The sequence below is a fragment of the Trachemys scripta genome, chromosome 1 (assembly GCF_013100865.1).
Source record: "Trachemys scripta elegans isolate TJP31775 chromosome 1, CAS_Tse_1.0, whole genome shotgun sequence".
Taxonomy (NCBI): domain Eukaryota; kingdom Metazoa; phylum Chordata; order Testudines; family Emydidae; genus Trachemys; species Trachemys scripta.
In genome coordinates, this window is record NC_048298.1 from 6138169 (window position 1) to 6154284 (window position 16116).

The window sequence follows — 16116 nt, forward strand, 5'->3', positions numbered from 1 at the left end:
CTTCTCTTGGACTCCGTCCAAAGTGGTAGAGATGGTCACTGAGTCTCAAGCTGGCTTAACTTCTCCATACAGCTCCCTAAGTAGCTTTGTTTCCTCAAACAGATTCTTCGCTTGCCCCCTCTAGGGGGAGGGAAACTGTGTGGGGCAGAACTCCTGGGCACCCTACAATAACAAACCAGTCATGGAGGGGTCAGAGGAGAATAGACTTCTAGCAAAAGACTTCAGGGTGATGTTTAAAGTCTCTCTAGAAAAAGGGAAAATATGGGAATTTTATCCTTCCTACTGAAAATGAATCCTGATCCTGCAAGGTAGAAGGTCCCACTGATGCAGGGTTGAGGTTGTCTAGGTCTGTTGTTTGTGTGCGTGGCACATACAGCCTGTGTCTCACAATGCAGTCCTGACTGTGTCTCTTTCCAGAGGGAGTGTCTTTCCATCCATGTGGGCCAGGCTGGAGTCCAGATGGGCAATGCCTGCTGGGAACTCTATTGCCTAGAACATGGAATCCTACCAGACGGGACCATTCCTGCCCCAAAGGCAAGTGAACAAGTGGATTCCTCTTTTGAGACTTTCTTCTGTGAGACTGCAGCAGGGAAGCATGTTCCCAGAGCCGTGTTCATAGACCTGGAGCCAACAGTCATTGGTAAGATACTGACATGGCTGAATCTCCTTGACGTACAGTGTGACTGTCAATCTTGCCATGTCCTCTCCATCCCAAACTGCAAACACTTGCAGGGTTGGGAGAATGGCTTCCAGATTACTGGGGTCCAATCAGGCAATGAGCTAGCTCCACCCCATCCTTTCCCAACCTCACCAGCAGGGCCAGATTAACTCTCCTGTGGGCCCGAGGCTATTGGATTTGGTGGGGCCCCTGTATACAAGTCTTTCTTAATTTAAAACAAAATGATCACAATTATGGCATCAAGGCTATTAACTTTATACTAAACTTGCCTTTTAATTAACATAAAGCTGTTCTGTGGTTACTTTTCAGTCTTAAAACATGTCGCATATAGTTCAGTTAATTCAAAATAGCCTACTTCTTACCTTAGAACAGCTGTTGTATTCGTTTCTTTCTGGGAGGGAGTTTGGGGGCAGGCTGGGGCAGAGTGTTGGGGTGCAGGAGAGGGTGAGAGGTGTGGGCTCTGGGAGGGGGTTTGGTGCAGGAGGGGATTCTGACCTGGGGCAGGGGGTTGGGGGGCAGGAGGGGGTGTGCGGTGCATGTGTAACCCCCACACCTTCTGGGTGTGGTGGTCTGTCCCATCTAGAGCCACCGAGATCACTTAGAGAGATTAATGAGTCTTCTCTACAGCCTTTGCTAACAGCCAGTTGGCTTTTAGCTCATGCATTAAGCTCCAGAGGTCCCTGGTTCGATCCTGCCCACCGGCGTCCAGGGTTTGTTGGCACTACCCAGGCTCTGGCTGGCAGGCGCTTACCACAGGTGGCTCCTGGCTGGCAGCTCAGCAGGGTGCAGGCAGGCTGCCTGCCATAGCTCCATGCCGCTCCAAGAAGCAGCTGGCTGCTGGTAGATCTCTGCACACCCCCAGGGGAGAGGGACAGTGTGTCTCTGTGCGCTGCCTGCAGGGATGGTGCTGGGGGCGGGGGCTCTGCGTGGAACCCCCCTGCCCCGCCAGGGGGTGCAGAGACATGCCAGCAGCCATGGGAGTGGTGTGGGGCCACGGCATGCAGGCAGCCTGCCTGAGCCCTGCTGCACTGCGGGACTTCTAGCGGCCCGGAGACTGTGATCAACTGGCAGAGGTTCCGGGATCAACCAGTCGATCACAATCGATGAGCTGGTGACCACTAAATTGTACATAATTATGGATTTATTTCTGTGGGGCTCCCCTTAGCCTGAGACCCTGGGCTGCAGCCCCTAAAGCCCTGTATTAATCCAGCCCTGCTCACCAGACTTCTAGAGAGGGTGTAACTGATAGGCCTTCATTCAAATAGTGGATGTTCAATATTAAAGGGATGCTGCTGGACTGCAGCACGTCTGTTTAAAACATGGTGCTTGCTTCATCAATGAAGACCAAAGTGTCCCGCTGGGATGAGCCTCCCTGGGTGAGGTCAGGGAAATGGGCACAGGAAGGTTGTGGCAGTGGCTAGTGCCTTTCTCACCCAAGCAACTTCTCTCCCTCCTCCCTATGTGCAAGGGTCACTATGTGGGAGTGGGGAGGAGAGAATGCAGATGGTGAAGGAAGCTCACGGTGGCCAGCCTGGTGGAGGGATGCTCTCGCTGCTTCGTATCCTAGATCTCCTCCCCAAGGTCCATATCCAGTCTGGGCACAGTGTCACTAGCTCAGCTGGCTTGAACCTGCCATGCTGAAATGTTTCTGAGAAGTCAGAAGGGACAGTGGAACAGATCCTGACAGTGGGGACAGTCTCTGGGCTTGGAGACATGTGGTTGCCCCATGTGCAAACACAAACCTACCTCATGGCCTCCAAAGGGCTGGCATTCTCCTTTCATGTGCATTGGGGAGGGAGTGATGCGCGTGGAGGGGAACATGGGGCGGGATCTGAGACACAGGGTCGCTTCTTAGAAGAATATCTCTGTGCTTGTTACTACACCTCTTCAGTTCCTGTGCTCTGAACGCTGCAACCTCCTGCAAGTCCCTCAACAGGGACAATTCCCAGCTCCCATGAGCTTGCACAAAGCTGCAGTGTCTGATAGGGGAATTATTCCTGGAAGTCACTTAAAGTAGTTTTAACCCTCTCATTCAGGGTCTCCTGGTGGACTCATTGCTGTAGCATCCAAGCAGCTTGGTGTGATGGGTTTGGTCACAGAGATCCCCTTGGGACTGTTACCTGACGTGCTGAGATTACCTCTGAGCCCATTTTCCCTGGCAGCGTGGGACTCCAGAACCCTGCCTTGTTGAGCCAGACACGCTAGCCTGCTGCAACACAGACCCAGGGCTGGTCCACGCCCCCAAAGCTGCAGGCTTTAAGTGAAAACAGCTCCACTGGTCACCTATCTCCAGCACCCAGCCACCCAGTTCCCAATGGGATCCAAACCCCAAATACATTCATTATACTCTGTATAAAGCTTATACAGGGTAAACTCATAAATTGTTCGCCCTCTATAACACTGATAGAGAGATGCACAGCTGTTTGCTCCTCCAGGTATTAATTACTTTGAGTTAATTAATAAACAAAAGTGATGTTAAGTATAAAAAGTAGGATTTAAGTGGTTTCAAGTAATAACAGACAGAACCAAGTTACCAAGCAAAATAAAACAAAACACGCGAGTCTAAGCCTAATACATTAAACTGATTACAGGTAAATCTCACCCTCAGATGGGCCAATAAGCTTCTTTCACAGACTAGACTCCTTCCTAGTCTGGGCCCAATCCTTTCCCCGGGTACAATCCTTGTTAGTTCCAGCAGGTGTCTTAGGAGGAAAGCAGGGGCTTTCTCAGGACTGGGGCCCCTTTTGTTCTGTTCCACCCCTTTATAGCTTTGGCACAAGGTGGGAATCCTTTGTCTCACTGGGTCCCCACCCGTCCTTCTAAATGGAAAAGCACCAGGTTTAAGATGGATTCCATTATCAGGTGACATGCTCACATGTCCTGTGAGACCCCCTCTATTCTTCCACGGCTGGTCTGCAGGTATACAGGAAGGCTTGCAGGTAAATAAACCATTTACAACCAATTGTCCTAGTCCATGGGAGCCATCAAGATTCTAGACCACCGTTAATGGCCCACACTTTGCATAATTACCACAGGACCTCAGAGTTATACTTCATATTCCTAGTTTCAGATACAAGAATGATACATTCATACAAATAGGATAACCACACTCTGTAGATTATAAGCTTTGTAATGATGCCTTACAAGAGACCTTTTGCATGAAGCATATTTCAGTTACATCATATTTGCACTCATAAGCATATTTCCATGAAACATTATGGAGTGTGACATCACACTTTGGTCTCATGAAACCTACTGTGTGGGCCTAACCTACCCTTGGTTTAACCCACTGTGGCTTTGCTTAGTTGCCTTGGCAGTTTATGCGCCTCTTCTCACGCTCTTGTCTAATAGCAGCTCCATTTTAATCCTGGTAGATTGCAGATATCTCACTCTATGGTCTGACTCCCCCACAGATGAGATCCGCACAGGGACCTACCGCTTGCTGTTCCACCCGGAGCAGCTCATCACAGGCAAGGAGGATGCAGCCAATAACTATGCCCGAGGTCACTACACCATTGGGAAGGAAATCATTGATAATGTATCGGCTAGGATTCGCAAAATGGCAAGTAGGAAAATCAGTTCTGTAAGTGTGTGGTGTGGCGCAGCCTGGCATAGCTCTGCTGCGTGGGCTGGCTGCAGAGTTTAAATCCTGCATCTTCATGCGTCTCGTCCTGAGCTTACGTTGCTGGTGCTAAGGGATGGATTCCCCTAGGAACCCACTCTCCTCAGGAGGGAGCACAGGGCCCTGCTCCCATCACAGAAAGGCAGTGGCTCCCTTCCCACCCACCCCCTTAGGAGCAGAAGTGTGCGGTCCAGTCTCTCCCAACCACACCCTGAATGGTTGTAGGGGTCCCAGTATGTACCCTAGCAGCCAGTCTGTGCCTGTGTAACCCACCGGTGAGGTATGTTATGGCTTGGAGGTTCCCAGCATGTGGCCATGAGGGCAGAGTGGGTGGGCTGGGCACTCTTTGCCCTGACCACACTCCTCTGCTGTAGGTGGGGATGGCTGGGCCCCCCAGGGAATGGATCTGGGAACCAATGCTCCACTGAGATGCATAGGACCCCTCACACTGCTTAGAGCTCGTGTCTCAGACTCAGGCAGGCAGCATTGCACTGGTGACGCTTGGCTCATGCTGCCAAGCCACCACAAGGGCTAGGAACTCTCTAAAACGGGAGCTGAAAGTCTCCTGGAATAACGTGACCCAGTAGTTGAGCTTCTAGGTATGGGCCTGTCATGCATGGGAACTTCATAAAAGCATTTTGGAGAAATGCTTGGGACAAGCTATTGAACAGGTATCCCTCTTACCGTGCTCCCCACTCACCTGCTGGCATATTGCCTACACTAAAGGTGAACCCCCTAAAAAATAAATACACTAAACTTGACACAGAAGCAGGGTCTGCTTCACTAGCTGTGTTGGCTGAACTTTGTCCAGGGTAGGCTGTGACTTGTGCCCATGCAGCCTGAGGCGGCAATCTATGGCACGTTTCACCTCTCTCACTGGCAACTGTAAGTGATGACTAAAAATGTATCACTTGTGCCTTGTCTCAATGATGGTTTCATAAACATGGTGCTCTAAATCCCAGCCCTCAAGAAGGGAACATGAGTCAAACTCTTTCTTCTACTGCAGGCTGACCAGTGCAGTGGCCTTCAAGGGTTCCTGGTCTTCCACAGCTTCGGAGGAGGCACAGGCTCTGGATTCACGTCCCTCTTGATGGAGCGTCTCTCAGTGGAGTTTGGGAAGAAGTCCAAGCTGGAGTTCTCGGTGTACCCTGCCCCACAGGTCTCCACTGCGGTGGTGGAACCCTACAATTCCATCCTGACCACCCACACCACACTGGAGCACTCGGACTGTTCTTTCATGGTGGACAATGAGGCCATTTACGACATCTGCAACCGGAACCTCAATATTGAGCGTCCCTCCTACACCAACCTGAACAGGCTGATAGCCCAGATAGTGTCGTCCATCACTGCTTCCCTGAGGTTCGATGGTGCCTTGAATGTGGATCTCACTGAATTCCAAACTAATTTGGTGCCTTATCCCCGTATACATTTCCCCCTCACTACCTATGCGCCCATAGTCTCGGCAGAGAGAGCCTACCACGAGCAGCTCTCGGTGCCTGAAATCACCAACGCTTGCTTTGAGTTCTCCAACCAGATGGTGAAATGTGACCCTCGCCGAGGCAAATACATGGCTTGCTGCCTGTTGTACCGGGGGGATGTGGTGCCCAAGGATGTGAATGCAGCTATAGCCGCCATCAAAACCAGGCGGTCCATCCAGTTTGTGGACTGGTGCCCAACTGGGTTTAAGGTGGGCATCAATTACCAGCCCCCCACTGTGGTGCCGGGGGGAGACCTGGCTAAAGTGCAGCGGGCCGTCTGCATGCTGAGCAACACCACGGCTATTGCAGAAGCCTGGGCCCGTCTGGATCACAAGTTTGACCTGATGTACGCAAAACGGGCCTTTGTGCATTGGTATGTGGGGGAGGGGATGGAGGAGGGGGAGTTCTCTGAAGCCAGGGAGGACATGGCTGCGCTCGAGAAGGACTATGAGGAAGTTGGGTTGGATTCTGCAGATGGGGATGAGGAGGAGGAAGGAGAAGATTATTAAACACTAGTTCTAGGCATTAGCCTGGCACTGCTATTCCTCTTGTGGGCTAGATGTATCTGGGGTTACATTTAGTTACTTGCAGTCTTGCTGCTAGATGCATCACTGAGTATCCCTTTGATTGTTCCAGCATGGAAGAGGATCGTGTGTCCAATGACTGTCATATCTTCTGCTTGCCCGTTCTCTTTGAACTGGAACTGTGAGAATAAATTCTTAACTGCAAACTTCTGTCTCCCATTCAACTAATTCTGGCTAAGTCTGGAGGTGGGAACTCTGAAAGGCGGGTGTCTACAGTTAGACTTTTGCATGCCTGTTCGTACAAGATTTCAAATGACCTGTCTTTCAGGTGCGGAGTTTCTGCTTCTCCTGCAGATTGCAGTGGAGCTGTAGGGGCTGGGCTGTGGGTGTAGCCTGAAGTTACACACACGAGTGTCAAACAGACTCCTTCCCCTGAACTCAAAGATTCCAAGTGCTTGAATCAACCACTAGGTTCTTGAGGAGGAAAAGGCTCTGCCATTCTTCAGCCATAAAGTACTGCCAGACCCAGAAAGTGTGTGTGTGTTGGGGGGGGTGGGGGGTGTAAGGTGACATGGGGGGGCCCACTGGAGAACAAACAATGGAGTTTTGTGTAAAATGCTGCCAGATAGCATGCATTTTCCAGCTTCTCCCAACCCTAATTCTGTGTTGCTATCCCCACAGCTGCCAGTCTCATCGTACAACAGCAAAGTACTTGCACGCAAGGAGAAATCTATGACCAGCAGAGTTAAGGACAACAAGGAGGTTTTTTTTTTTTTTAAATATTAGGAATAAAGAATCCTGAAAATGGTATTAGCCCATTACTAGATGGAAATGGTAGAATTAGCAATAATAATGCCGAGAAGGCAGATGTGTTCAATATTTGTTTTTGCATTTGGGGAAAAAATATTGTTTCATGGTGATAATACCTTTTCCTTTCCACTAGTATCTGTGGAGAATGTAAAATGAACAGCTACTAAAGTTAGACACTTTCAAAATCCGCAGGTCCAACTAACCTATCTAAGAGTTTTAAAAGAGCTGGCTGAGAAACTTGCTGGCTGATTAGTGTTGATTTTTCAATAAGTCTGGGAACACTGGAGAAGTTCTAGAAGACTGAAAGAAAGCTAATGTGCCAATTTTCAAATGAGATGAGCTAGGTAATGTTGTCAGGCTGACAAGTCTCTAAATCCTCTAAGATAATGGAATGGTTGATATAGGATTCAAGTACCATGCGCTAGTTCTCTTTTTAATGTTCATGCAAACCAACATGGGTTTATGGAAAATAAAACCTCTGAGACTAATTTGATTTTTTTTTTCCAAAGGAGACTGCAACTTTGATAAAGGTAATAGTGTTCTAATATACTTATCCTTCTGTAAGGATTTGGCTTGGTACCACATGACATTCTGACTTAAAAAAAAAAAAAATCCTATAAAATTAACATGGCCCATAACTGGATTAAAAATTGGCTAACTGACAGGTCTTAAAATGTAACTCTAAAGGGGGAGTTGTCAGTGGGTGTGTTTCCAGTAGGGTCCTCTAGGGCTTTGTTCTTGGCCCTCTGCTCATTAACATTTTTATGAATGACCTGGAAGAAACACAAAATCTTCCCTGATTAAAGTTTGCAGGTGCCTCACAAAGGGAGGGAGTGGTAAATAACCAAGAGGACAAGTCACTGATTCAGAACAATCTGGATCGAGTCGTCAACGGGTGTACAAACAAAGGATATGCATTTTCATAGGGCTACACAAAAATGTATACAGCTGGGAACAAAGAATGCATGGTAAGTCATGCATACTGCCTACTCTGGCCCTCTAGCCCCTCCTCCACCACCCAGCCAAACCAGGCTTCTGTGATAAATGATTATTAAAACCAAAAGTCACATATATTAGGTTCTTCCAGTTCCAACCTCAAAATGTATTTCAGATCTTACCCAAAAACCATGCTGGTAGCCAATCCTTTAGCAACTAAAGGTTTATTAATATTTAAAAAAAAAAAAAGCACCAAGTGATTATACACTACAGTTGATTTTAGAGTTTGTAATTCAGGCTATGACTATCGAGTTCTGGGTCACGTGTGCCTTGCTGAGTCATGAGGCATTCAGGGCCTAGGTGCTGCCTGAGGGGACCTCAGGAGGGGTCCCTGGAAGAACTGATTGTCCTTAAAGGGCCAGCCTTGATGTAAATCTGTCTTGAGGGTGATACCTAGGAACACAACAGGTGTGAGATAGAAACACCTAGCAAAGTTTCATAACCTCATCTGCAATGGTGATGCATGTGTATAAACAGGATAACCCTACTTAGCAGACCATGCCTTTTCCAATGATTCTTTACACAACATACAACATTTATCACAATTGTGCAACAGTGGTGATACATTAGTGTAAACAGGTTCACCTTTCTTTTACACAGCGTCACACATGATGGGGACCTCCAGCTGGGGAAGCAACAACTCTGAAAAAGATTTTTCACAAGTGTTTTTATCATACAGCTTATCCTGGGTCCCCAAATAAAACAAGCTCTGCTGGCACAAGCCCTTCTGTGCTACCCTAACTGTATGTTCACCAGGACTTTTGCCAGCATAGAAATACCCCGTACAACATCACCACCCCGACTGGCCAGGGCTAGACTGGCAAAAGTTTCCAGTGGAGCCTTGGTCTCTGGCTGGCTTAGTGCCCATCCAACATAACACCCGTGACAATGAGGTACATTTTCACTGTTCATCTTCTTGTATTACAGGAGGGTGTAGCCTCCCCAGCTGAGATCACCAGGCTGCTCTGTGGAAGGTGCAGTATAGAACCATAGAGGTGGCCTTTGGAGAGTTTACAGTCTCATAGATAAGGGACAAAGCCTGGGGGAAAGGAAGTAACTGTGCCTAACTTGGGCCATGTCTACACTGAGTGCTTTACTGGGACACTATATCAAAGCACTCCCAGTGCGGATGCAGCTATACAGGCAAAACTGTGCTTTTAACCCATCCAGTACAATCACCCCTGCGGGTGAAATGAGCTATGCTGGTAAAAGCAGTCTGCTGCTCTAGCTATCTCTGTGCTAGGGGGTGCTGTGTCAGTCCGTGATCACACCCCGGCTTGGTATAGTGAGGCTGGCAGAAGTGTGGCGTGCAGCCCTGGCCGTAGAGAGGGGGAACTGAGGCACAGTGAGAGGGTTGCTCGAGATCATACAAGGAATGTGTCAGAATCGGGAATTGGACTGAGATGTCCTTAACCCCAGGACTAGCTTCCTCTTTACTACCCAGCATATTTGATAAACACTTTCCTCCTTGCATTCTCCAGCCAGTACCAGGCCACTTATTTTTGTCTTTCTCCACTAGATGATGCTAGTGAAGTGGGAAAAACTTCTTACATGCTTGGCCAGTAGCTTCACACTGACAGTACTCCTAAGAGCTCAGGGTGAGGAACTGAGGGAAATTTTATTAGTGGGTTTGGCCGGTGCTCTGGGCCGGCTTCTCTACTGTGTTCTGTGTAGGTTCTTATACCGCGCTCGTCCTCGGCGTGCATCAAGCAACATGACTAACAGCTCTCATGTGCTTCTTCTCTCAGCAGGGGGAGAAATGTGTGCAGAGGAGTTTTTCACTTGTATAAACACAGGTGGTTGTTTGTCAGAGAAGGCAAGTCCAAGAAACGCGCCTGGCATGTGGAGTAGAAGGTGGTGAGGTTTGAGATTGTCCCTAGTTCATGGGCAAGTTCATTCCATGGTCTTGGACGGGTCCCTGGGAAAGTTCTGCCTCCTGCACAGAGGAGCTTTCCAGATGCTGCAGACAGATCCTATTGCACACCCTTCATCTGGTGACAGATGTATTACTGTAATGCCTGGAGGAGCTAACTTGAGATCAGGACCTCGTTGGGCTAGGTGCTGTGCGAACAAACAACAGTGACCCTGCTCTGAAGAACTTGTAATCTAAACGCACAAAGGGTGGAGGGGAAACTGAGGCCAGGAGAGGTAAAGTGACTTGCCCAAGGTCATGTGGCACAGTCAGGATTAGAACCGAGGTTTCCTGATTCCTAGTCCTGCCCTATCTATTAGGCTTTCTGCCACTGTCAGTTGAATGGAGCACAGGCCGTGCAAAGCCTATTGTGGATGGTCACTGGTTCAAATCCAGCCCAAACCAGCAGTGGCTGAAATTCATTTCCGGTGACCTATGTGGGTTAGAAATGGTGGGGCTCAGTCTGATTCATAGAGAGGCATCCACAGGACAGAGCTCATCTGTCTCCCCAACAGCCATTGGTCCAATAAAAAAATATTACCCCTCTTGTCTCAGGGATCAGCCCCATAACTGGCCTATTAGCCCCTTTGCCCAAGGCGGGGCCTGGGGAATGAGTTGCCTTCACCTCTATGGGTGGCCCCTGAACTGTGGTGTGGGATACATAGCCCCTGCTTCTGCCTTAAGCAGCCTCTGAGATGCCAGCGTCCTATGGAAGGCCGAGGAAATGCTCGGGTGTGACGTGTTCCGAGGGGCTGGCGTGGCGAGGGCTGGACAGGGCAGAAGTTTGTGCTGGGGTTAGAGAAAGGATTTTAGGGTTGCTGAATTGGCACCTTTTCAGCAGCGCTAAGATGACAAAGATAGAAGACAGGCCTGTCGGCTTCCTAATGCCATCATCTTAGTCCAGAGATGAGGCTCTTATATTGACTTTCTGAGCTATGATAGGGTGTTTGTATGGCTGCAGTACCTGAGCATCTGCCAATCTCACATGTATTTATCCTCACAGTGTCGAGGGAGGAAGGGTGTGACTGTTATACCCATTGCACAGGGCAGAACTGAGGCCCAGAGGGTGTAAGTATCACACAGGATGTCTGTGGCAAACCAGGGAATTGAACTTGGTTCTGCCAAGTCCTAGACTAGCCCCCAACCACTGGGCCACTCTTTGCCCAGGTCTGGGATAGAGAAAGACTGTAGACTTTTGGCCCTCACAGGGAGGAGTGGCTGTTTATTTGACTCCCTTACCCCCATTGCGGAGAGAAACTGAGGCATCCTCTTAGAACAAGCTTGTTAAGTATCAGAGGGGTAGCCGTGTTAGTCTGAATCTGTAAAAAGCAACAGAGGGTCCTGTGGCACCTTAAAGACTAACAGAGTTATTTGGGCATAAGCTTTCATGGGTAAAAAACCTCACTTGATCTGAAGAAGTGGGTTTTTACCCAGGAAAGCTTATGCCCAAATAACTCTGTTAGTCTTTAAGGTGCCACCGGACTCCTTATTGTTTTCATCCTTATAGTGCAGTTCTACTCCTGAAAGTGACCCTGCGGGGCTCTGTTTTTACTATGTTTCGCTGATTCCAGCTCCAGTTTGCTCAGCTTAAATGACCCCCCCCCGTGCAACCACACTGGGATCTGAGGGTCAAGCTGGGTTCTTTCTTTCTCATGCATTAGCCCCGGGACTAAAGAATCTTCAGAACATAGTAGGGCCTCACGGACTCCAACGTTTTCCCCATCTCTTGAAATGATGCCCTCACTGGACCTTTTGCATCCCTGTTAGCCTTAATTTTGCAGTGAGTTACTATGTAATTATCATTACTTCCCAGGCCGTTACCACTTAATGGCCATGCTTTGCATTGGGAACACTGTGGGCCATTTTGTGCCTTTGATTTCATCGATTCATGAACAGTGATTTCAATAAAGACTTCTGCTTAAAGTTGGATGGCCCTGTATTCTTGCCACGTTTGCCAAATAGCGTTATTACAAAACAGCCTCTGTGCAGTGAATTGGCCTCACTGTTGTCATCGGCTCACTGCTTTGCTCATGAAATCATCCTGCCCGAAGGAAAAGGAAAGTCTCCCAGGGGATAGTCAGAATAAGAAATAACCCCGGCCCCAGGTGTATAGGGGGAAGAGAAAAGCATTGGTCTAGTTTCCAAGCACCACCCTGGCTTGCAGAATAAAACCTCAACCATGGTGACCTAAGAATATAAGAATGGCCATACTGGGTCAGACCATGGTTCATCTAGCCCAGTATCCTGTCTTCTGACAGTGGCTGGTGCCAGATGTTTCAGAGGGAATGAACAGACCGGGTAATTTCTAGTGATCCATCCACTGTTGTCCAGTCCCAACTTCAGGCAGTCAGAGTTTAGTGCCAGAGCACTGGGGTTGTATCATGACCATCTTGCCTAATAGCCATTGATGGACCTGTCCTCCATGAATTTATCTCATTCCCCTTTGAACCCACTTATAGTTTGGGCCTTCACAACACTCCCTGGCAACAAGTTCCACAGGTTGACTGTGCGTTGTGTCCCCGTATGTTTGTTTTAAACCTGTCGTCTATGAATTTCCTGGGGCAACCCCTGGTTTTTGTCAAGTCTCAGAGGGGGTAGCCGTGTTAGTCTGTATCTACAAAAACAACCCGCAGTCCGGTGGCACCTTCAAGGCTAACAGATTTATTTGGGCATAAGCTTTCGTGGGTAAAAACCCTCACTTCTGAAGTAGTGTTTTTTTACCAATGAAAGCTTATGCCCAAATAAATCTTAGTCTTTAAGGTGCCACCGGATGCCTCATTGTTTTCCTGGTTGCTGTGTTATCCGACGTGGTAAATAACACTTCCCTATTCACTTGCTCCATAGCATGCATGCTTTGATGGACCTCTATCATATCCCCCTTAGGCCTCCCAATCACAGACATGGTATCCACTGCTCATTATCACCCAAGAGATCCCCACGCCTCAGAGAGCAGACACCTCTGATCCTCTCCCGCCTAGCTTTTACTAAGTGATTTCAATTTCAAGCTGCTGTGACTTCTGATGCCTATTCGTTTGAACGTTCTTCCTCTTCCCTCCCACTATCCTATCCGTGCCGACGTGGAATGATCCATTTGCATTCCTGCTGCTCCTGATGAATCAAATAAATTGGTTGCTTTGGCCTGCAGCCAAAGGTCTTATACAGCTGACGGACAGACGGAGGCTCAGTTTGCCAGGCCTGGCCCACTGCTGGCTAGAGAGAAGAATGACAAAGTGGCCGCTTTTGTATCCCAAGGCCCTTGAAAGGAGGAGAGATTCTTCAGACTGCAGGGGCACGAAGGACCTGGTCCAACGCCCAGTGAAGTCAATGGGAATCTTTCCTTTGATTTCAGTGGGCACTGATCAGGCCTTAAGGGAATGGCGCTAGACAGTCCCAGGATGGGTTTGCTTAGATCGGTGCAATAATGCAACGGCCACACCTGCAGTAATGGACCACTAGAGGGCCTCACTGAAGATGAGAAGGTTCCTGTATGTATTTCATTCCGGAAGCTGTAGGGCAGAGTGAAGGGGAAATCTGGCCCTGTATGGATCATTATGTGATGGGTAATTGGGCACATTAATTAGGTTGAGCGGGGTGTTGTTTTAGCAGGGTAACCGCTGTGCCATGTTTGGGCTGTTGCCATCTGGCTAAACAGGCTTTGTTGAGTGTTTCAGAAACCCACAGATCTTCCTTCAAGGTCGCTCTTCATTGAGGTTTTATTGCACTTTTTTGAATCAGCTGATTAACGAAAATATTGTCCTCACCGTTTTATCAGCAAATCGGGGGTCAGCTTTGCATTTAGCATCCACCCGATTGACTGGCAGCCATTTGATTTCGTTAGAGTAAATGCACAGAAATGACCTCACTGCATCCACAAGTGACTCCTGAAACGTAGTGGTTTCCTGACAGGTCACACATCTGAACTTCTTTGAATTGGCTGTGAGCAGGAAATCCCATGCTAGCAAATGACATGCAAAAGACCACACTCTTTATTGGGTAAGAGCCGACTACTGTTACCTGCTAATGGAGCTACTCCTTTAACTCAAATGTTAGGGACCTGTGCATTTGGGGCCAAATTCAATGCTCATTGAAGTCAATGAGAATCTTTCCATTTAATTAAATGGGCTTTCGGTTGGTCCCCCTTGGTGATGAAGGTCCCAAGTTCAGTTGTTGCTGATAACTCACAGTAGGTGTCACTGCACAACCGTCAAACTCCTGTTGCACTTGAGATTCTGCCCCCATTTGGCTCTGGCAAAAGGGGATGTTTAGGGTTTGTCAGATCTTATGCAGGCAAAGCCCCCGTTGGACTAGAACCTGTAGGCGTTTGCTTTGCCATGTTCCTCTGAAGACTCAGTAGATCTTTGGATCTCCCCCAAGGAGCCCCTGCAAGTGGCTATCCTTTAGCTCATGTAGTCGGCTTGAGTTTTAGGAACCAAACAGCTGAGGGGGTCTAGGCCCAGCTCCCCAAGTGTGTCATCTAGATGCTAGTTGTGTCTGTTGACTGCAGAACAGGAATCTGTCATGTAAGTTGCCACGGGTGCATATATTACCCAGCAGGCTCCTCTAACTCACAGCACGTTGCAGTGGTGGTGGAGTCTGAGGGCTGGGGATTGTACCACGGCTTGCGGGTGCCCGGAGTTCACATGCTTTGAACTCCGGGCACCTGCAAGCCGTGGTACAATCCCCAGCCCTCCTTTTAGTGTCTTTTCTGCTACTGGGTGCAATTAATTCATCTTTGATTATTAGCAGGTAAATATGCCCAATGGTCTGTGATGGGATGTTAGATGTGGTGGGATCTGAGTTACTACAGAGAATTCTTTCCTGGGTGTCTGGCCGGTGAGTCTTGCCCACATGCTCAGGGTTTAGCTGATCGCCAGATTTGGGGTCGGGAAGGAATTTTCCTCCAGGGCAGATTGGCAGAGGCCCTGGGGGTTTTTCGCCTTCCTCTGCAGCGTGGGGCACGGGTCACTTGCTGGAGGATTCTCTGCACCTTGAGGTCTTTAAACCACGATTTGAGGACTTCAATAACTCAGACATAGGTTGGGGGTTTGTTACAGGAGTGGGTGGGTGAGATTCTGTAGCCTGCATTGTGCAGGAGCTCAGACTAGATGATCATAATGGTCCCTTCTGACCTTGAAGTCTATGAGTCTATAAGATCTGCCCTTTGCTGTTTGATTGAAAGGGAGGAAGGGGGAAGAAAGCCCCGTGTAGAGACAGGACAGATTTGGGTGGGGGCGTTGGAAGGGGGAGTTTGAAAAGTAGCCAGGTGAGCGCAAAACAGGCTTTGCCCCCTGCTGCGTATATTTTGGTGTGAACGTGGCACTAGCCTGGCAGCGTTCTGTTTAGCCACCTGAATATAGTCTGGGTCTTTGCCCACATCTTGTGGCCGGTCCACACCAGAGGCTTAGGAGTGTACCACTGCCCTTAGCTCAGGCAGGAGAGTTGTGTGTGTTGGATCCAGAAGGCTCAGTCCCTGCAGACTGATCCGTCCAGGGGGTGTTAGCCACAGGGCCAGCTTTCCCCACGCTGCTTCGTGTGTGTGAGACATTGCAGACTGAGCTGGGTCGCTTTAAGTGCTGGCTTACCAAAGCTGCTGCTCCCAGAGGATGACCGAAGGCCCCCCCTCCCTCCTTTTGTTCACACCACTGTAAGCCGTGCTTCTAGCCAGAAGAGCAGGGCCAGGAGAGGGATTGGGTCTGGGTGTGTAGGAGGTGATTGTAATGTGGACATCCATCTGCTGAGAACCCCCCAAACTCACGTCACGTAGGCCTCTGAACGGCTGCTGGATGGCAGCAGCTTGCGGGCGTCATTACCCACCCAGAGAGGAAAAGCTGTAACCGCACATGTTCTGGAGGGTTATGCATCTTATCAGGGAAGGCCATTTGGAAGGTGGCTTGTCATACGACCACTGTCCCCTTCTGCGACTGCTTCATACTTTTTGGATGCGTCTACACGGCAATGTAAACCCGAGGTTAGTGGGACTTGAGTCAGTTGACTCATGTTAGGGAACCCTAGGCTTGAGCATCTACACTGCATTTTAATCCCATGTTTTCTAACCCATGCTCGGACCTACAGCTCTGGTGTCCACACTGCAGTGC

The 16116-nt window shown here is 48.9% G+C and overlaps 1 protein-coding gene across 1 annotated transcript; it reads left to right on the top strand.

The window, feature by feature from the left end:
- The first annotated feature begins 423 nt into the window (after window positions 1–423).
- Window positions 424–6406, top strand: TUBAL3 (tubulin alpha like 3). The gene is made up of 3 exons (XM_034764209.1): window positions 424–640; window positions 4093–4241; window positions 5308–6406. The coding sequence occupies exons 1-3, from the start codon at window positions 460–462 to the stop codon at window positions 6286–6288; spliced, it is 1311 nt and encodes a 436-aa protein (XP_034620100.1). The 5' UTR covers window positions 424–459; the 3' UTR covers window positions 6289–6406.
- Window positions 6407–16116: the final 9710 nt, after the last annotated feature.

What these genes read in the sequence shown, in the direction of transcription:
- TUBAL3 (XM_034764209.1), top strand. Translation starts at nt 460, where the DNA reads ATGGGCAATGCCTGCTGGGAACTCTATTGCCTAGAACATGGAATCCTA. An exon ending in CCTGGAGCCAACAGTCATTG is followed by an intron (nt 641 to 4,092) that starts GTAAGATACTGA and finishes ACTCCCCCACAG; the next exon opens with ATGAGATCCGCACAGGGACC. An exon ending in CGGCTAGGATTCGCAAAATG is followed by an intron (nt 4,242 to 5,307) that starts GCAAGTAGGAAA and finishes CTTCTACTGCAG; the next exon opens with GCTGACCAGTGCAGTGGCCT.